The sequence below is a fragment of the Anolis carolinensis genome, chromosome 1, assembly GCF_035594765.1.
Source record: "Anolis carolinensis isolate JA03-04 chromosome 1, rAnoCar3.1.pri, whole genome shotgun sequence".
Taxonomy (NCBI): Eukaryota; Metazoa; Chordata; class Lepidosauria; order Squamata; family Dactyloidae; genus Anolis; species Anolis carolinensis.
In genome coordinates this window covers 199972712-199995805 of record NC_085841.1, presented here as the reverse complement: position 1 = coordinate 199995805, position 23094 = coordinate 199972712, and the positions used below count along the sequence as shown (strand labels likewise).

General features: G+C 40.2%; 1 protein-coding gene across 3 annotated transcripts in view; it reads left to right on the top strand.

Moving 5' to 3' along the window:
- The window catches only part of stat4 (signal transducer and activator of transcription 4), a 52888-nt gene extending 35274 nt beyond the window's left edge, over window positions 1–17614 (top strand). For all 3 annotated transcript variants that reach the window (XM_016991466.2, XM_016991465.2, XM_003217416.4), the window contains 6 exons: window positions 737–831; window positions 4515–4651; window positions 6035–6226; window positions 10201–10267; window positions 11998–12106; window positions 14527–17614. In XM_016991466.2, the coding sequence (XP_016846955.1) occupies window positions 737–831; window positions 4515–4651; window positions 6035–6226; window positions 10201–10267; window positions 11998–12106; window positions 14527–14553 (627 nt within the window). In that variant the 3' untranslated portion in view covers window positions 14554–17614. The remainder of the gene's footprint in view (window positions 1–736; window positions 832–4514; window positions 4652–6034; window positions 6227–10200; window positions 10268–11997; window positions 12107–14526) is intronic.
- The last annotated feature ends 5480 nt before the right edge of the window (window positions 17615–23094 follow it).

The window sequence follows — 23094 nt, the reverse complement described above, 5'->3', positions numbered from 1 at the left end:
CTTACTTTGTAATTTGGTCTGATAACGATTTAGCCTCAGGCTCCTTCTACACTGCCATATAAAATCCAGATTATCTGCTTTGAACTGGATTATATGGCTGTGTAGACTCATATAATCCTGTTCAAAGCAGGTAATGTGGATTATCTGCTTTGAGAGGCCTCAGTGGTATGGAATCAAAGAGTGCTGGTGCCTCACCAAATTACAATTCCCAAGATTCCATGACATTGAGCCATGGCAGTTAAAGTGGTACCAAACTGTATTAATTCTACAGTGCAGATGTAACACGGCTTCAGATATAACACGGCTTCATAGTTCACTGGTAATGCAAGAAAAAGTTTAAAAAAATGTTTCGAAAAAAAAAAAGAAAATTTCAAATCTCTTTTGCAAAAGGCTAACTATGGTTCAATATGTTCTTTGAAAATATGCTGGAACAACCTATGGGGAAAAATACATATTCACAAGATGAGCATGTGTGAAGAAAATCTCTGTTGTGCTCATTACAAATTGCATAATTTACAGCAATTTTTGGATAAGCAGAATTATCCGATTCCACGTTCCATCTTTTCTGTACTCCTAAAAGGTCTATGCAGGTTTTCAGCCTGCTAAAGCATACACATATTTATTTTTAGTTATCAACATATTTATATATGATTATATATTGTGCCTCTTTGGAATAAGACTAAATCAATAAATAGATTGCCACATTCCTTAAAACATTAATTGGATTTATAAACAGGAGCACTTGCCTGGGAAGTCATTTACATTTTGGGCATGGCTTGAAGCAATCTTGGAGCTGATTAAAAAACATATTCTTCCTCTTTGGATTGATGGGTGAGTAGCATTTTGATATTTATACATCATTGCCTGTAAAGAATGCTGTACTGCTTTGAGTCTCAATCCTCAAAAATACTACTACAGTAAAGTCTCACTTATCCAAGCCTCTCTTATCCAAGCCTCTGGATTATCCAAGCCATTTTTGTAGTCAATGTTTTCAATATATCGTGATATTTTGGTGCTAAATTCGTAAATACAGTAATTACAACATAACATTACTGCGTATTGAACTACTTTTTCTGTCAAATTTGTTGTAAAACATGATGTTTGGGTGCTTAATTTGTAAAATCATAACCTAATTTACTGTTTAATAGGTTTTTCCTTAATCCCTCATTATTATCCAAGATATTCGCTTATCCAAGCTTCTGTCGGCCTGTTTAGCTTGGATAAGTGAGACTCTACTGTACTAATAAAATACTACTACTACTACTACTACTACTAATAATAATAATAATAATAATAATAATAATAGAAGCAGCAGCAGCAGAAACAGCAATAAACTACCTCTACTGGGTACAGCCCAAGTTAAAGGACTTTTAACTCCCTCTGATTTGAACAAATTAAGCATATGTGGGAGTAAGAGGAGGTAATGCATTGCTAATTCAGCTTCTAACAAAGTAGTTGAGATGGGCATTTAGGGTTCTTTCCCGCACTTTATGATTTCTGGGCACATTAAGGCCCCTTCTACACTGCCAAATAATCCAGATTATCAAAGCAGATAATCCACATTATCTGTTTTGAACTGTGTTTAACTGACATATAATCCAGTTCAAAGCAGATAATCTGGATTTTATATGGCAGCGTAGACAGGTAAATGTTTTACCCTGACGTTAAGTCTAGTCATGTCCGACTCTCTTCTAAGACGAAGAGCCAGCATTGTGTGTAGACACCTCCAAGGCCATGGAGTGCCATTATCTTCCCACCTATTGATCTACTCATATTTGCATGTTTTTGAACTGCTAGGCTGGCAGAAACTGGAACTAACAGCGGGAGTTCACTCTGCTCCCTGGATTCGAATCTCCTACCTTTCGGTCTGCAAATTCAGCAACTCAGCGGTTTAACCCGCTGTGCCACCGGGAGCTCCTTTGGCAATGTAGAAGGGACCTAATCTAGAACCATTGTCACTTGCAGCTGATCTTAGTCACGATGGTTAGGGATCCTGGGAATTGTAAACCAAACACCCAGTAGATGCCAGGTTGCTAATACTTTTTGCCAACATTGTTTCTCTAAGTCTGCATATCAGCTTTGCACAGTGGGGTTGCGCTGATCCAACAGTTGTGTTATCTTAAAAGTGATAGCTTGAGTGTTTTTCTAAATCATGATTCATAGGCAAAACAGCCTATTAAAGTCAGTCCCATTTAATTTATGCCATTCATGGTGCACTTGGGGACAAGGCAAGTGCGGGAAAGAAGTTATATTTCTTTCTTTTTTGTGTTGTGAGTTCTGTGAATCATTCCAAGCAATTTGTTTATCTCAGTTGTTAGGAACTGGAGCCAAACCACATCTTTTGAAGCTGAATCTACACTGACCAGAATCTGATCCCAAATTATCTGCTTTGAACTGAATTATATGAGTCTCCACTGCCATATAATTTGGGACAAGCAGATAATCTAGGATCAGTCCACATTTTGGGTCAGTCTGGAAGGGCCCTAAAACATAGCCAGTTTAGTTGTGTATCATCTCCCAACCCCAACTCATTCAATCCTCATTGACTGGGCAACAGCCACTGCAACAAATAAGGATCTGATCCCCTATTAATCAGGAAGCAGTTGACTGATGTTCCCACCCCGGTTCATGAGCAGTTATTGTTATGATAGCCACAAGCAGCACCCCTATTCCAATTCCACCCCACAATTGATATAATTTTCATAAGGGGTGGGTGGGAATATCCGTTACCTGTTTTCCAGTCGGTAATTGACTTTCATCAATTGCAGTAGAGACTGTCTAATAAATAGGGATTTGGGTACTTTCACAATCCCTGCGTTTCTCAGTGTAGTGAATACATAATGATCGTATACATGAACCTGTTATATATGTTAGGCTTGGGCCCAGATCAGTTTGACCAAAAGTGATTTGTAATATTCGCCAGTCCATTTCATGTAATCCTCCAAAAACACAACAGGGAGGAGGGAACCGAAAAGTTGGGCAAAACGGATCAAGACAGCCGGATTTATTGGCTACTGGAGAGGATGGAGTTAAGTCTGCAATATACCTGAGGCAGCGGTCTGCCGAGGGACCCCTGCAGAAGATCCTGCAGCAAGTGTACTGTCCATTTCTTTTGGAAAAATTCCCTAGGTTCCTCCTCTGGAGAGGACCCAGCTGGGAATTCACTTTCCCAGCAACACTTGCATAAGGCGGGCATTTTTGGGCTTGGCCCCATGTTAGCCACCTCGAGTCCCTTCGAGGAGAGGGAGGCGGGATAGAAAAATAAATTATTATTATTATTATTATTATTATTATTATTATTATTATTATTATTATTGAAAAGTATCTGGGTTCCTCTAGGAGCATGATGGGAGTTGAAGTTTTTCTCTCTTTCTGTTTCTCAGCCAATAAAAGGTCTAGTTGTGTCCATAATCTGATTGGCTGACAATGGACACAACCAGTGACTACAATTCCCAGAACCCTCTTTTGTGGTTTGTTTTAATTTTTAATAAAATGCTATGGTAAATACTTAAAATAATTCTTAAAAATCAGTAGATTTGTGAATTGTTTGGAAACTTGGCAGGCCTGAAGTTGTAAACGAGGTCTAAAACTGAGGTAGGTTTCATGCAGATAGATCTTACAATGACTGAGGATTGAAACTTTGAATTTTCCCATTGTAGCCAATAAGGCGAATCTTTGCTGAATGAAAACAACACTCCTTCTGATACAAGTAACTTCCTGGAATACAGAAGGATGGGTTAGCCAAAAATGGAGCCCGGAACAGCATGCCTTTTGTCCGAATTGCACAAGCCTAATACATGTATAACTGTAGGCCATGCATTTGTAACTACAGTAGAGTCTCACTTATCCAACATAAACGGGCCGGCAGAACGTTGGATAAGTGAATATGTTGGATAATAAGGAGAGATTAAGGAGAAGCCTATTAAACATCAAATTAGGTGGTGATTTTACAAATTAAGCACCAAAACATCATGTTATACAACAAATTTGACAGAAAAGCCGTTCAATATGAAGTAATGCTACATAGTAATTACTGTTATTTACTATTTACAAATTTAGCAAAATATCATGATATATTGAAAAGATTGACTACAAAAATGCGTTGGATAATCCAGAACATTGGATAAGCGAATGTTGGATAAGTTAGACTGTACTGTATCTAATGATTTCTTTATGGAGTGTTTAAATATTCTTTATTTCTCTTCTTTGCCTTGCTAGGAAGAAAGGAAAATTATTTTACTGATGTTTTTCTGTTCCAGTAGGGTTAATTGCTGGATGGGGGAAGCATTTAAAGTGATGAAACATAACAGGAAACACATTCAAGTACTTTTTTCAAACCTAATCAAAATTAGTGTGTTCACAAAACAACATTGACTGATCCTGAATAATATGCAGATTGGCTGTCTTAGATTGTCAATTATCTGGGACTGCTGCATAACATTTTGCCAGGTGAAAATGTATATCAGGGATGTGTTTACATAAAACTTGTCATGTCTTCTCCCGTTCATTTACAGATGTATCATGGGCTTTGTGAGCAAAGAGAAGGAGCGAAGTTTGCTCAAGGACAAGATGCCAGGGACATTTTTATTGAGATTCAGTGAAAGCAACCTAGGAGGGATTACATTTACATGGGTATCCCAGTCAGAAAATGGTAGGTGCTTTTGCTTTAAGGCTATCGGACACTTCACAGAAGCAGCAGTATGGAACTTCAGTACCAAAAATATAGTGCACATTTATGGCCTTTCCACCACTCAATTGGCAGTGGCAAACTGCTTTTTCCAATTTTCAGTGTTCCCATTGTTATTAACCCTTAGTAGTTATTGGGAGTAAGCAGTGGAATGACTTGGGTACAATTGTGAAGTTTCTGTGGTCTGTATTATTTTGTTGTTGCTTTGAAAAAAACAAATAGGCCTTTGGTGGCAACTCCCACAAAAGCATCAGCATTTTATTCCCATTCAGATTGTGTTTTTTATTTTAAATAATCAGAATACATCACAACAACAACAACTCGAAGCAATTTTGTGGTTCTATACTTGCAATTCATACTGTGTTCCTTGCCCATTCCTCCACTTCTTTAGCACTATCTAAATCAGTGGTTCCGAACCTTTTTTGGACCAAGGCCCACTTGACCAGGGCCTACTTTGACCAGGGTCCACGTGAACAGGGTCCACTTTGACCAGGGACCACTCTGCATCATTAGTACTAAAAGGGTTACGAATCAGTTTTTGGTCAACTTTAGATTTGGTTTGGTTATTTGGGGTGCGGATTCAGAAAATTACATTGGATAGACCACATCAGCTCTAGTTTCTGATACAGAACATATGACATTCAATAGTCGCCATCTGCTCACCCACAGAAAACCATATTTAATAATCTAGAGCTGATGTGGTCTATGCAATGCAATAGTCAGCTTCAGAAAGGAGCGGAAATAAAATAAATTAAATAAATAAAAAAGAAGGATGTTCGTGGACCAGATTTTTGTTCTCGTGGCCCACAGTTTGAGAACCACTTATCTAAATTATGACAATGGGCTTTCTGGAAAAAACAGTATTGGAACAAATATGAGTGTATGCCTGAAATATGTGCACATGCCATTCTTTGATTTGACACTATTATTTAGTATTGCCTAGCCAGCTGACATTATTAACCTTCCTCCAGTGTAAACATGTTGCCATCAGACTCCCAATGTATGTATGGTAGCACAGCGTTATTCTCTGCTAGTGCTCAGTTGGATTTTGGCTTAAAAATACAAATTTTATGTAAACTATGAATATAAACTATAATAAGAACCATTATACCAGATTTAGAGCTCATCTGGACCAGACACTGCACCATAATCTTTTGTGTAGCAAATTATTTTGCGTCCTTTAGCACTTTAATAAAACAATGGCTCTATAGCATATCTTAAATTTGACAGCATTTTGTACATTGAACGCTCATTTTAAAAAGCTCCCTGTGGTTTGCTTTCATTTTCCCCTTAAATCCTGCAAAAAAAATATCTGTCTCCTTATTAACATGGATGCTCTCTCCACAGGGGAAGTGGATTTCCATTCTGTGGAACCATATAACAAGGGTCGCTTAACAGCATTGCCTTTTGCTGACATTTTACGAGATTACAAAGTTATTACGGAAGATAATGTTCCCGAAAACCCACTGAAATATCTTTATCCAGATATCCCCAAAGACACGGCCTTCGGAAGGCATTACAGCTCTCAGCCAAGTGAAGGTTAGATATTGTTGTGAATACCTTCTCTTGTTAAGATTTCCTTCTTACAGTTTTACCTTTGAAAGAAAGAGGTGCTGTACTTAAAATGGGGGCTGCTTTCCATATTTTTTTAATTAATAAAATCTTGTATGGCCTATCCAAACATCACCACTGCACATTGGTGGTGTTTAGTGGCATATATGGACAGTGAGAGAAATGTCTTTGCATTTGAAAGGAAAACAGTGGATCTAGCCTAGTGCAGACATGCTCTATACTGGCCTAACAGGCTAACACTCTAAAGGCTATGATAGCAGGTGGGAGACTGCACAGTCCAGCCAGGCAAAATTGCATCAGCCTCGCAAGACCCACTCACCATCCCTCTCACCATGGCCACTTCCAAATGGCTGGAGGGCCCTGTGTGACCTCCTGGTTGTTGCGAGAGTCTTGTTCTGACTTCAGTAGAAGTTTTTGTGGTAGCCAGGAATGGCAATAGCAGTGACGTGGGCATGATCTACTCTTTCCCCTTTGCTCAACTAGACCCAATTCTGTTGTCCGCACTGCCCCCAAGCCGTGGGGTTGCCACAGAGTTTCAGACAATATCAATAACTTCCCCCATTTGTTCCTAACATAGGGCCCAAACAGATTAACCTGACTTAACCTAAAATTCTTGGAAGGTGCTGAACGGACTGCGTTCTGGCACCATGAGATGTAGAACCAACCTTAAGAAATGGGGCCAAAAAGTTGAGTCCATGACATATGAGTGTGAAGAAGAGCAAACCACAGACCACATACTACAATGCAGTCTGAGCCCTGCCGCATGCACAATGAAGGACCTTCTTATAGCAACACCAGAGGCATGCCAAGTGGCCAGCTACTGGTCAAAGGACTTGTAATATAATACCAAGTTTTTAACTTTGTGTTTTTAAATACATTACAACTGTACTCTTGGTTCGCTTCTGATATGATAAATGTCATGGAGCTGGTCAAAATCAAAGTCAGGATGAGACCTTCACCAGTCATAGCTACTATATCAAGGATCATAGAAATTGTCGTCAACAACATTTGGAGGGCCACAGACTCCTTTGTCCTGATATACAACTTCTTTACACATGAAAAAATAACATCCTAGAATGCTACTGTCCCAGTTCACTTACTGAGCCCCACACCACCCATCAGACAATGTAGTCTGACTTCCATGGCTAAACTTGGGCAACAGTGTGGTAGGACGCTGCGCCGCCAATACAGTAGCCTACCTGTGTTCCATTGGGATGTGTTCCATGTGTGATGGGGAAGTGTTAGCTGCTGGCCAGAGCTCTGGGATTGCCATGGTGCTACCCTGATTCGCCACAGAGGCTAGTTAATAGCAACAATGGACCTCATCACATGGATATTCTGATACTAAACTGTTTAGAACTCCAGAGGCATCATTATACCAGTGTCTCCCAAGAACGTTTAAACATTTTTAACAAGTATACAAAGCCTGTATGTTTTAAGCAGGTATAGAAAGACAGAAGGAGAAATCTATATATATAAAAGAGTGATGGCATCACGGCAGCGGACAAAACAACAAAAGTAAACACCCCACAACCTCGAAAATTGACAGCACAACCCCTCATCCATGCCTCTAGGTTGATACAACAAAAAGAAAAGAAAAATAAAGTCCTAATTAGAGGGAGAGGAATAATTGTTTTTATCCAATTGCTGCCAGTTAGAAGGCTAAGCTCCGCTCACTTGGTCTCCTACCAACTCACTCAGCCCAGGGGACCCTTTACCTTAACTACCACCAATTCCTCAATACTTTATTTTCCATACCATCATACTTCGCCACAGCGCGTGGCCGGGCACAGCTAGTGTGTAATAAGAGAAGTAGACTATTTTCTTATTACAGGAGTAAATGTAGTAAGTTCTTCTCATTTAAGGTAGCCCCAAGAGGTGGCAGTTTTGAGTGTAAGGGCAGTGGGAGAAAATTCTTTGTGCTTGGGAAGAATATAGTAGGGTGAATGGGTAGTCACGAAGAGGAGGAGGAGGAGGAAGAAGAAGAAGAAGAAGAAGAAGAAGAAGAAGAAGAAGAAGAAGAAGAAGAAGAAGAAGAAGAACAACAACAACAACAACAACAACAACAACAACCAACTTTATATACCGACCTGAGTCCCTTCAAGGAGATAGGACAATATATGAATAAAGTTAATTATTATTAGCATCTTTCAATTAGCAAAGAAAATATTGTTATCTCTTTAAAAAAGAAGAAGGGAGAGAGAAGTCAGAAAAGGAACTGAATGGAAAGGAAAGGAAAGAAAAGAAAAGGGGAAAAGTTACAGTCCCATATGAGTGTTTATTGTAGAAAGAGCGTGGGTTTCATGGCATGCATGACATGCATTGTTTGATCCCAAGACAAATTTGACTCACTTCCTTTAATTAGGAAAAGTTGAACAAATCTATTAGTGATTGTTTGGAAAGCATGTGAAAATATATTTAAACTGTTAAGTAAACATACCATGTGATGGAAGAAAAGAGTTTAACAAGTTTGGGGTAAAATTGATTGAGTTGTAGTACCAAGTATGGGGAATGTTTAACAATTGTGTTGCACCCCAAGACTGCGAGAGCACTCTGAAAACCACACTAGAACTAGAATCATAAGCAAAGCAGTTTACTGAATGATATATATATATGCAAGCAAATAGTGTAAAAAGTCAGTAAAGTGAATAGTCCATAATGTAAAGTCTGCAACTGTTCAATAGTTAGTCCCAACAAAGTTTTTCAAAGTTGTAATCCACAAACAGAACTCGATATTTCCACCAAGAAGTCAAGTCAGTAAACAGCCAGAGGTTGCAGGGATCAGGAACAAGGCACGGTAAATCCACCAACTGTAATCCACATGGAAAGCATCCACTAAGGAAATGAGGTTAACAAGGCAAGATATACTAAAGAGTCACAAGGCACGAACTCCACCTGGAGTTCCTGGAACCAGCACGGAAACGAAGCAAGGAGCAAGAGACTGGAACGGAGATTCTTCTCCCAAGGATGGTAATGTTGACACCGCAATGAGAACAAGGAACAAGGCACCTTTAAGGAGTTACAAGGCTACAAGGCAGTGAGAGGCTACAAGGTTAAAGGCTACAAGGCAGTGAGAGTCAGGACACTTACAACTTCACATGGGAAAGTTACTCATTAGTGCACTTAAGAGCCAAGCGCTGGCATCTTCTCACGCCCTCCCTTCGACTCTTATCCTCTGCAAAAGATTGTCTCCGATCAAAAGTCACATCCTCCTCTGCAACAACACCATCTGGCGAACCCAACCTTGACTGAACATCGGAATGTTCCCCAATTAGCAGTTCTTCTGGAAGCACAACTTCGGGCACCTGCAAAGCCATTGGGCTTTGACCCAAGTCCTGGAGAGGCCCAAAATCCAAATCAGAATCTGAGTCAAACTCTGTCTCCTGTGGACCGCCAGATCCTGACGGCTGAGATAGAAAAAATTGTATAATAAGATGGTTTACTGGGCAGTTTCACCATGGATAGTTTCACCTTGATTCTGTGACCTTTTCCTGTGTACAATAGCAGTGGGAGCATTGTGGATACAAAGCATGGCTGTTCAATGTGCAACTCTGCTGTGTGTGGAACACAGGAGTGTAGGAGGTTGCTTTCTGTAAAATCTAGTTGCCAATCTAGCTGCCAATCTAGCTGCCAGAACTAGACCATCACTGAAGACTGTAGGCAGGAGAAACCATAAGGAAACACATTAAATTGCCCTTCTGCATGTACAACAGTGGTTCTCAACCTGGGGTCCCCAGATGTTTTTGGCCTTCAACTCCCATTAATCCTAACAGCTGGTAAACTGGCTGGGATTTCTGGGAGTTGTAGGCCAAAAACATCTGGGGACCCCAGGTTGAGAACTACATGAAGTGGTATCTCATTGTCTATTGAAACCTGCTCAGTAAATCCAGTTTTCTTTGCAAGTTTAATATCCATCATATTTAATTTTGTTCAATTTTTAGTTCCAAGACCTACAGAAGGAGGGACAACAGGCTATGTTCCTTCTGTATTTATTCCAGTCTCCAAAATGTGAGTAATACAACTTTGTTTGGGAAGTCTGGTGAATCAATGCTCTGGGAAACTTTTTGAACAGGGTGAAATTCCTTGCTCTGCTGCATTTCAACACCCACTCCTAATATCCAAGACTGTCTTAAACTCACTAATAAAGGATATCTACTACAGTATGCCCTCTGCTTCTGCAGGGATTAGGGGCAAAAGACTCCTGCGGAAATGGGAAAATGGTGATAGTAAACCAATTATTTTAAACTTGAGACCTCCCTTGGAATCTCTAGGTCCTCCAGTTCAACTCTGTTACATTCTGCCAGATGTTGGCCATAGGAAGACCTGGCAATTCCCACAGTGATCTCTCTAGGAATATTTAGGTCCTCCAGTGCAATTCTATGTCTATGTTCTGTTATGACAGCCTTCTGGAAATGCTGCTGGGAAACAAGACTTCCTGAGAGCTTGAAAGTAAGATGGTTGTAAGTCTATTGTTACCTGTAACTAGTAACATTTCAGACATACTAGTCACATGCACAAAGGTTGAAGAACTCAGACTATGGAGGAGTGCTTGTATTGCCCTCAATTTTCTGGACGAAAAATTGTGTCCTATTCCAATCTATTTTTAGCCCTAATAGCTCCTCCATTTCCTTCTTAATTATTTTATGGAACTTTTGTATTTTTTCACAATCCCACCACCTGTGGATGTATGTTCCGGTTATCCTTTAGCTGTGTCAGCATAGTTTTGGGGAGGTTCTCGTTATGTAAGCCAATTCTATTCTGTATTTTATTAGGTCCTTACTGTCTATGCACTTATCATTCTATTCTTGCATTGCTGCTCCAGTTTCTCCACCTAAGTAGATGATAGAATGCGCCTGGTGGTTGACTGATACTATCAACTGTTTTATTCTTGTTTTACATTGTATTCTTGTTTTTATCTTTTATACTGTGAATTGTATTTATATTGTTTATTTCATCAATGTTGTTTGGGCCTCTGCCCCATGAAAACGGCTCCAAGTCCGCCATCTGGTGGCGGAGTATAAATAAAGTTTTATTTTATTGTATGACACAGCAAACAAGATAGATATGCTGGATTTTGTTTCACAAAATCACAAGTTGAACACTTCCCAAGTGTCTAGGACTGTGTGATGTATTTTCGGATGATGCGCGCAGATCCCAGTAGGGTGGCCTTTTGCAGTTGACAGATCGTAATTTTGTCAATGTCTATTGTTTCCAAATGCCGGCTGAGATCTTTTGGCACGGCACCCAGTGTGCCCATCACCACCGGAACCACCTGCACTGGTTTCTGCCAGAGTCTTTGAAGTTCAATCTTGAGGTCCTGATAGCGGGTTTATTATTATTATTATTATTATTTATTTAATAATAATTACGTTAATATATTATTATTATTATTATTATTATTATTATTATTATTATTATTATTATTATTATTTCAATGGCACATTAAAATTGCACACCCAAATCTCTTGTGCTGTTGGACAAGAGATCCCAGCTGGAGACAGAGGAGGGAGAGGCAGCGGTGGCCACAAAAAGGCTTCCTACCAGGAAAGCCAGTTGGAGGCTTGTGGCAAATTGGCCTCTGGTATGAATAGACTATGTAGTAAGGTTTTTTTTGTGTTTGACAAGCATTATAACAGTTTTTGATTATTTTATTATTAAATCATATGCCAAGTAACATGATTTATTGCCATTTATAATTCATTAAGGACATCAATTTTGTCTGGTTTTTTTTTCTGAAGTCTGAATGATTCAACAGACCCACCTTCACCATCAGACCTTCTCCCCATGTCTCCCAGTGTCTACGCTGTTTTGAGAGAACACCTAAGTCCTACTGTAATGGAAACTGCTGTACGTGAACAGGTTATTTTTTAACTTACAAACTAATGTTAAACAAACAAGGGTCCAATATGTACTAAGTAACCAAATCTCTGCTAGATGCTGGCTGGATCATGAAACACAAAGACTGGGTTTCCATTACCATTCAAAAAAAAAACCATCTGAATAGTGTTATCATTGCCTAGGACATTGGTTCTCAACCTTCCTAATGCCACAATCCCTTAATACAGTTCCTCATGTTATGGTAATCCCCAACCATGAAATGATTTTCGTTGCTACTTCATAACTGTAATTCTGCTACTGTTATGAATCGTAATATAAATATCTGATATGCAGGATATATTTTCATTCACTGCACCACATTTGGCACAAATACTCAATACACCCAAATTTGAATTTGAATACTGGTGGGATTGTGGGGGGAGGTTGACTTTGTCATTTGGGAGTTGTAGTTAACCTACAATCAAAGAACATTCTGAACTCCACCAGCGATGGAATTGGACCAATCTTGGCACACATAACTCCCACGACCAACAGAAAATACAGGAAGGGTTTGGTGGGGATTCACCTTGAGTATTGGAGTTGGAGTTCACCTACATCCAGAGAGCACTGTGAACTCAAACAATGATGGATCTAGACCAAAATCGGCACAAATACTCAATATACCCAAATGTGAACACTGGTGGAGTTTGGGGAAAACATTTGGGAGTTGTAGTTGCTGGGATTTACAGTTCACGTACAATCAAAGAGCCCCTTGAACCCCACCAATGATAGAATTGGGCTTTTGGTCGGAGGATTCGCCATCTGTTTCCAAAAAGGAAGAGAAGGACAGGTGAAGAGATATTCAACCTTCTCTGCCAAAGGGATTCCTAAGACTATCAGAAATATGTGTTTTCCAATGGTCTTTGGCGACCCCTCTGACAACCCCCTTGCAACCCCCCCCCCCCCCTTGAGGTCCCGACTCCCAGGTTGAGAAACGCTGTCCTAGGAGCTATTGATGTTAGAGCTAAATGTAGGAATATTTGTATTAGAACACAGGTGACATTACAGATGCATACAGGCTGCATTTTTAAACATGTTTAGCAGGCCATAAGCCCCACAGTTTCCAAATTAAACCCTTGTTACAGTTTTGGAGACCCTTCTGTAAGTATGCCATGGAATCATGTTTGCTGCCCTACAGTTCCAGAAATTACTCATTTCATAACTAAGAAACCATGTTTAGCGGACTATGTTTTTAAGTGAAATTCATGTTGCTTTGCAGTTATGCAGTGTCTGGAGGGATGGAATAATTTACAACTGTAACAAACGTCTTGTGTCTGAAGTCCGTCCAAAGTTAACATTTAATTTTGTGTGATACGTAGTTCTGTATAACTCACAAGCTTGCATATTGCCTATTCCTTTGTCAAATGCATATTGCACTCGCTGCCAAAACATCATCATAATCACCATTATTATTAATTCCCACTTTTTCCCATGGGTGGGATAATATTTTGAATAATGGATAACATTGGCCAACACATATTTGGGTGCCTCAAATGTTAGCCCTGTTTCTGGATATATTTGACCTTCTGATTCCAAAAATGGTACCAGTTTTCCCCTATCAGCTCATTTTATTGAAATGCACAATATATATCATATAATACCCTGTTTCCCCTAAAATAAGACATCCCCAGAAAATAAGTCCTTGTAGAGGTTTTGCTGAATTGCTAAATATAAGGCCTCCCCCAAAAGTAAGACCTAGCAAAGTTTTTGTTTGGAAGCATGCCCGCCAAACAGAACATTACAGCATGCAGGATCGGTAAACATACGTACCATAGATGGTTGTACATGGGAATAATGGTAGTAACAAGAAATTATTGATAGGATTCAATTTGTCTGGTTATGCTGGTTTGTGATGACAACTATTGTACAGTATATAATCAATGTTCATTTTTTTGTTCAACAATAAATGTGAATTCTTCTTCATGGAAAAATAAGACATCACCTGAAAATAAGACCTAGCGCATCTTTGGGAGCAAAAATTAATATAAGACACTGTCTTATTTTTGGGGAAACACAGTAGTAGGCATCTGCTCACCCACAGAATATGATAACACTATATCTAAGAAACTAGAGCTGATATGGTCTATCCAATGCAATTTTCTGAATCAGCACTCCAAATAACTCCAGGAAAAGACCTAAAAGGTTGGCATGTGTATTTGGCATGTTTATTTGAGTAATTGTGCCTCTGTAGGTTAACGCCACAAGAGCACACTATAAAAAGTTAAATTGCTTTTTTTGTTTTAACTGGGTGGAAAAGTACCAACTGCTTGCTCCAGCTTTCACTTTTCAGTGTTTGCATATTTGGTATTTTGATTTGTTTTTGCCAGCTCTAGCTTATATTTTTGAAAAACAAACAGTAGTGAATGAACTGATGTCTTCTTTTCTCCTAGATGAGTTCTCCATATTCAACTGACTAACATTCGTCTGATGAAGAATCTAAAGGATTGATGTAGATACATTTCAAAAGAGGAACATCAAAATCAATTTCTTTCTTGTTTCCTTTGTAAATATCAATATGCCCTTGTATACACTCTTTATCTTCTTGGCTCTACATCTACTTTCACACATTGTTTCTTTACTTGTCCTTCAGACATTGTTTGACTGCATCTCCCAGTATTCCCAACTATTGGCTATGCTGGCTAGGGCTGGTGCAACCTGAAATCCAGCAACATACCTGTCTTCATGATTTAGCCTTCCAAGAACTAGCTGGGGCCAGATTTGGACTCACTTATATCCCACTCCTCCTTGCAGTTTGACCCTTGTTTGTTTGAAATAATCATGTACCATATATGTCACAATTGCTTGAAGGTAACAGGAAACAGTTGTTTATTCAAATCTGAAAGTGGAAGCATTCAGTTCCTTGCCTCACACATAAAGTGGCGAGGGAGGAAGCATAAACCGGAGTCTTGTGTTTGCAGCAGTGCTTAGCTGCACCAGGTTAAACTTTGCCTAGGAACAGATTATTTACAAAAAAAAAGTTATCAGAAAGGAAATCAAAGAAACCAACCAACTATTGACATTCTGGGTACTGATCTGTTACAAAAGGTGTGATAATGTGATGTTGACTCTGTGCAGATAGGAGATGGTGCCTTGTAGAATTGTGCCAAGACATTTCAGTTTGTTTTCTAACAGACTTCAAGTTAAGGCTGGGCTTATATGGAGGGAACTGGGCTAAACAAAACAGAGGAGTTAAATAAGCAAGATTGGGATGGCGGATGGAAGTGAAGTGGTTAGTGAGGATCGTGGGTAAGAGGATCTGTGCCTGGTGAGTGTATACGAAACCAGATATGGCAGAACAGAGAAACCAACTCAATAGGTTGAAGACAAGCCACAGAGATTTTTCAATTTGGCCAAAAAGTATGCAAGTACAGCAATTTACTTTGAAATGTACAAGCATAAACATACAAAGAAATACAAGATGTCTTATACAATTCTGACAACTATTCAGACTTCCCGCTCCCTCCCGATTGACAGAAAAATGCATATACTCTTGAGCCTCTGTTTCTGCGGGCAGCAATCTCTCAGATTCAAGCAGAGGCGGTCCAACCATAAGGCGAACTAGGCACTTGCCTGTGGCGCCATCGTCCCAGGGGCGCCATCGTCCTGGGAGGAGGGCACCACTCTCCACCTCCTTCTCTTTTGGGCCTCCCGGTGCCCGTGCTGGGCTTTCCGGCCGGCGCAGACCCACCTTCGCACAACGGGAGCCCACCTTTGGGGCCTTCAGAGATTGTGAGGTCTGTGAGAACTTGGAAGCTAGGTATGTGGGGTTTATATATCTGTAGAAGGTCCAGGGTGGGAGAAAGAACTTTTCTTTGAAGCAGGTGTGAATGTTGTAATTGATTAGCATTTAATGGCCCTGTGGCTTCAAGGCCTGGCTTCTTCTTGCCTGGGAGAATCTTTTTTTTTTGGGAGGTGTTAGCTGTCCCTGATTGTTTACTGTCTGGATTTCTTCTGTTTTCAGAGTGTTGTTCTTTATTTATTATCCTGATTTTAGAGTTTTTTTAAATATTGAGGGCTATCTGGGTTATCTAAGTCCACACTGCCCTATATCCCTGTTCAATGTTTAGTGCTAAATTCACAAATATAGTAATTCCTACATAACATTACCATGTATTGAACTGCTTTTTCTATTGATTTGTTGTAAAACATGATGTTTTGGTGCTTAATTTGTAAAATCATAATGTAATTTGATGTTTAATAGGCTTTTCCTTTATCTTTCCTTATTATCCAACATTTTTGCTTATCCAACGCTTTTATTTTTCAGTGATTGGTTGGGGGGGGGGGCGCCAAAATTCTGTTTGCCTACACTTGAAAAATACCTAGGGCCGGCTCTGGATTCAAGTGAACCATATAACAGGTTTAGGTTTTTCTGGTCTGACACAGGAAGTCACCTATATCTGCATACACATGGATTTTGGTAATTATTTGGTCTGGGAAACGGCCATAGGGATTTGCCCAACTTTCTTATTCTCAAGGGATTATCTCAGCAGGGTAATAGAGAGATGACTGTTTCTGGGATACATCTCGTTACATTTTGTAAATAAGTTTTATACATATAAGAAATAGATACAGTACACAGAAAGATGCAAGTTACGCAAAAAGTTAAGAAAGATAGATACACTGTATTAAAGAGTTAGATATGATAAGGGTTTACAGCTGCTGCGGTTTGGTCTCGCTCTTCTGATGGTTTGAACTGGCACAGGTCCAGAAAGGATTTTTTTAAAAGGAAAAATTATATACAGTATTTATTTGTGAGCCCTTGGTGAACTAGAAATCTTTGGGGAGGGGGGGGAGGGGGTATCGTGGCTCGACAACAGAAGGACCTCCATACGTTACCATTGGGTGAAATAATGCCTTTTGCCATACCCACCTAAATGCTGTAACCTGTTCTATTGAGTTATAAATTAACATATCTTAGGAATCATATCTTACATCATTGATTAAAATTTAACCTTTTTCTTGATGGTTGAACAATCTTGTTTTAAATGGGGGTGGACACCTTTTTGAAGTCTTGGGGGGGGGGTCACATACATGTCCGCCTGATGTAGGAAGACACCATCTCTTTCCTGTCTTTCAAAAGGTCCCTTAGGATTTTTTCCAGGTTCTTGCTACAAATGATTTGGCACAGGAAGGAACTTCTCTTTAAAAAACGGAGGCAGTTCTAATTCCGGAGGGCGGAAACAACACCTTGGACCTAAAATAGTTTGGGTGCTGACCCACTGAAATTGTCGCCCATGCTTCCTGGACAGCAATAAATGAAAATCTGTATGTGTGTAGATGGATCCTTAAACTGGGAGGTCACATGCAGCCTATGGACTGCATTTTGCATGTCACCCAATTTAAATCACCCTGGCTGAATTTTTGCAGCACTTCATAAATTTTGCTTCACTCTGTCAGTTTTGTCTTTGTCTACAATTATTGGTAATCATTCTTCATAGTATTTTCAGCTGCAATAATAAAATGATATAAAATGGAGAAGTAATTGACTATAATGTTTAAAAGTGGCCTTCCTCAACTTTGATTTCCCAGTTCTACACTTCCAGTCATACCCAACAAGTGAAGACTTTGGTCAGGAGTGATGGGGATTGTATTCCAACAACTTCTGGGAAGCAATGATTGAAAAAGCCTGCTTTAAATCATCCCCAAATTTATCACTCTTTGCCAGTCTTTGTGGCCCCTTCTACACTGCCATATAATCCGGATTATCAGAACAGATAATCTGGATTTTATATGCAGTGTAGATGGGGCCTGTGTCCTCCTCAAGTATCCATAAGAGTCCAAGATGTTTTAGCATGAAAGACAAAACCTTATACAATCCTCGCATAATTTAGCTACATACTAATGTTGTGTAGAATGCAACAACTGTGATACAGATGCTGTACTGTGGTTGTTATGCAATCCACAGTTTCTATCCACCCAGAGTGGATAGGAACTGTGGATGTTCCTACCAGTATACGTGTGTTTACAGAAACATCAGCTGCACTGAAGTTCACACTTATGCAATCTCTGAGAAAGCACAACTATATCACACCCATCAGTAACATCAGTTTCTCCAAAATAAGACATCTACTGAAAATAAGACCTAGTAGAGGTTTTGCTAGATATAAGTCCTCCCCCGAAAGTAAAACCTAGCAAAGTTTTTGTTTGGAAGCATGCCTGCCAAACAGAACACTAGAGCATGTAGGATTGGTAAATGTACGTACCATAGATTGTTGTACATGGAAATAATGGTAGTAACAAGAAATTCTTGATAGGATTCACAGTTTGTCTGGTTATGCTGGTTTGTGATGACAGCTACTGTATAGTACACAATAAATGTTCATTTTTTTTGTTCAATAATAAATGTGAATTCTTCTTCATGGAAAAATAAGACCCAGCACAGCAAAAAATTAATATAAAACACTGTCTTATTTTTGGGGAAACACGGTAGAAACCCAAATTTTCTAATTGCTTAAGTTTCATTTCTTGTATTTTATTGATTTTTTTTAAACAATGTCTTCTTAATTATTGTAAACTACTTTGAATCCCGAACTGGGGAAGAGATGGGATACAAATAAATAGAATAACAACAGCAGCATCTGTTTGTAGCCCAGGAGCTTCAAATTCATGCTACAAGCCATGTGTGATAGCACCTTCCAAAGTGTACAAGTACCAAAAGCAATTAAACCTCACTGACAGACTTTTAATACATGTCATTGTATTCTGTAAGCCAGTTGGTGATTCTTGCTTATTTGTGAAAGAAGATCCCAAGTTCAATGACTGGCAGCTCCACGTGACAGCATCAGAGAATGGACCTTTGCTCAAGACCCTCAGGAGAAACCAACCAGAAAAAGTAATGATGGGTTGAGTATCCCTTATTCAAGATGCTTAGGACCAGAATTGTTTTGGAGTTTGGGTGTTTTAAAATTTTTGGAATATCTGTATTTGCACACACAGAGAGATACTGTGGAGATGGGACTCAAGTCTAAACATGAAATTCATTTATGTTTCATATATACCTTGTACACATAATCTGAAAGTAATTTTACAGTATTTATACCCCACCCTTCTTACCCCGAAGGGGACTCAGAGCGGCTTACAGAACACATATATGGCAATAATAATAATAATAATAATAATAATAATAACAACAACAACAGCTTTATTCTTATTTCCTTCCACATCTCCCCAAAGGGGCTCGGATCAGCTCACATGGGGACCAAACCCAGCAATACACAGTAAAATACAATCACCTAAATACATTTAAAACATAAAATCATAAAACATATAATACATTTAAACATACTCAAAACCAATAGCTAATAGACGCAGACATTCAATGCCGATTATACAATTAACAAGGACAGACAACACAGACAGAGGTAAAGGCAGTTTTTACCATTTTATTTCCAGCATCTTGGAGGCTGTACTCGACTCTGGCCATGGGGAGGGGTGTTGTCGCTCCATCTTCCATGCTGAGGAGTTTTCCTCCAATCGATGTCCTTAAGGATGCCTTTATTATTTCCCCACTAAAAGCGGTACCTATTTACTTGCATTTCTGCTTTCGACCCTGCTAGGTGGGCAGGTGAAATGAGGCTAACGGTGGTGCTCACCCCGATGCGGGCTCGAACTTTTTTTGATCAGCAGGATTTTTCTGCAGCACAGCAATTTAGCCTACTGTGCTAAGTTTGTGTCCACTGAGCCATCAGAAAGCAAGCGTCCATGTGGACAAATTTGAATTTTAGAGTATTTCAAAATAAGGGATGCCCCACTTGTATTGGGAACCAAAAAACAGTTTTCTGCAGTTTTCAGATTGGATCTATCAAAACTAAGAGAGACCCACTCTCAGCCATTCACACAAGAAAAAATGTCTTGTTACCTACAAAAACTGCTTCTGGAACTAATATAATCTGTTTCCCACATGGATTTGCACTGTCTGGCTAAAGAACTGGTCTAGCATGGCATGTAAAAACAAAAGTTTTGAGCTGGAAAGTCCCAACCTCTGATTTCCTGTGCCGTGCTCTGAAGGGCCATGAACTTCCATTCTTTGTTAGCCAAATTATTTGCTTCTTTCTGGCCCCTTCTAGTGCCATATAAAATCTAGTTTATGTGCTGGATTATATGGCAGTATAGACTCATATAATTCAGTTGAAATCTGGATTACAGTGTTCCCTCACTTATTGCTGGGGTTACGTTCCAGGACCACCCGCAATAAATGAAAATCATGAAGCAGGGACACTATAGGTAAAGGTAAAGGTTTTCCCCTGACGTTAAGTCCAGTTGTGACCGACTCTGGGGGTTGGTGCTCATCAACGCCGAAGAGCCGGTGTTGTCCGTAGACACCTCCAAGGTCATGTGGCCGGCATGACTGCATGGAGCGCCGTTACCTTCCTGCCAGAGCAGTACCTATTGATCTACTCACATTTGCATGTTTTCGAACTGCTAGGTTGGCAGGAGCTGGGGCTAACAGCGGGCTCTCATTCCGCTCCCAGGATTTGAACCTGGGACCTTTCGGTCTGCAAGTTCAGCAGCTCAGCACTTTAGCACACTGCGCCACAACCAGGGGACATTATATTTATTGTAATATTTGTACATTATTTTAGTAGTTATACACTATTTTAAGTCTTTATCAACCAATCGTGTGTTGATAAATCACCTCCTTCTCCTCCCATTGCAGCTTGGGCTCTTTTTCTCTCCCTTTGGCTTCTCCTTCCTCCTTCCTTAGGCTGTAAATTGTAATTTTTATGATTTATAATATTCTTTTATAGTTTATTGAAAAACCACAAAACAGCGAATCCGCAAAAAGTGAACTGCGAAGTAGTGAGGGAACAATGTAACTGCTTTAATAATCTGGATTATAGGAGCCTCCGGTGGCCTAGGGGATAAAAGCCTTGTGACTTGAAGGTTTGGTTGCTGACCTGAAGGCTGCCAGGTTCGAATCCCACCCGGGGAGAGCGCGGATGAGCTCTCTCTATCAGCTCCAGCTCCACGCAGGGACATGAGAGAAGCCTCCCACAAGGATGGTAAAACATCAAAACATCCGGGCATCCCCTGGGCAACGTCCTTGCAGATGGCCAATTCTCTCACTCCAGAAGCAACTCCAGTTGCTCCTGACACGAAAAAAAATCTGGATTATATGCCAATGTAGAAGGGGCAACAGATCAATAAATGAAACCAGTCGATATCTGAAATGGAGTGATCATACAGATAGCCTCCGGCCTCCACAAACAGGCTACAATTCCCAGGGCTCAGAATCCAGCAAGTCACCCCTTTTAACTGACATTGCGGTTACAGCGAACTCCATGAACATGTAGCCCAGCCCCTGCCAATGTCCTTCCCAAACACTACGACCCACCACCGAAGGAATGCTTTCATTTGGGAACCATTTCATCCTAGATTTTGCTTTTTCTTCCACCACAGGCAGGCATCCCAGGGTTCTCCATTGGTGTGGAATTTGCATGGCCCCGCCCACTGCCCTTCTCTTTCAAATCTGTCTGCAGAACAAACACACCAGAACCGAGCAGCGACTAAACTTACTGGAGGAGTTTGGGGATTGACTGCACATGGTGGAAGTTGTAGTTCACCCTGCAACAAGTCACACCACTGTGACTCCTACTGGGAAATTTAGAGGAGTTGTAGTTCACCTACACCCAGAACACTATGCACCCAAACAATGATAGGTCTGGGCCAAACTGGCCATGCATACCTGATATGCCCAGATTTGAATACTGGTGGGTTTTGGAGGGGAATTGCCCCAAACATTTGGGAGTAGTAGATACTGCGATTTATAGTTCACCTGCAATGAATGAACACTTCTAACCCTACCGATGATACACCAGGACCACACTTGGCACACTGAACCCCCATAACCAATACAACATATTGCAAAGTTTGGGGAAAAGGGAGTTATAGTTCACCTGCATCCACAGAAATAGAGCCCCCATGACTTACTTTACATCCGGGCGGTGTTGTGAGGGGGATGGACTGTGTATGAAGGAACTTGCATATGGGAGTTGTAGTTCCCTGCACCAACTGATCCCAGCTGACACTGGATCTACACTAAACTTCGAACACAGGCAAACAATGTCTTTCTCAAATGACCCGGGCACCGCCGGGTCCCCAAGCTAGTAATAATAATAAATGCAGACTGTGCAAGGAAACCGACGAAACCATTGATCATATCCTCAGCTGCTGTAAGAAAATTGCACAGACAGACTACAAACAGAGGCACAACTATGTGGCCCAAATTATTCATTGGAACTTATGCCTCAAGTAACACCTCCCTGCAGTAAAGAACTGGTGGGTCCACAAACCTGCAACGGTAGTGGAAAATGAACATGCAAAAATACTGTGGGACTTTCGAATCCAGACTGACACAGATCTAGAACACAACATACCAGACCTCACAGTCGTGGAAAAGAAAAAGGTTTGGATTATTGATGTTGCCATACCAGGTGACAGTCAGATTGATGAAAAACAACAGGAAAAACTCAGCCGCTGTCAGGACCTCAGGATTGAACTTCAAAGACTCTGGCAGAAACCAGTGCAGGTGGTCCCGGTGGTGATGGGCACACTGGGTGCCGTGCCAAAAGATCTCAGCCGGCATTTGGAAACAATAGATATTGACAAAATTACGATCTGCCAGCTGCAAAAGGCCACCCTACTGGGATATGCACGCATCATCCGAAAATACATCTCAGAGTCCTAAATGCTTGGGAAGTGTTCGACTTGTGATTTTGTGATATGAAATCCAGCATATCTATCTTGTTTGCTGTGTCATACAATAAAATAATAGTAATAATAATAATAATAGTAATAATAGCTTTATATCCCACCCCTCTCCCCGAAGATTTTAATAAATCTTTAAAAAGGAAACTCAGGAGTATTCTCAGAAAAGGGCTCTGAGCCTAGAAGCCAATGCTGTGCCGGATCTAAAGAGAGCTCCTCCCTCCTCCCCTTTAGGAAGATCCTTGTTAACT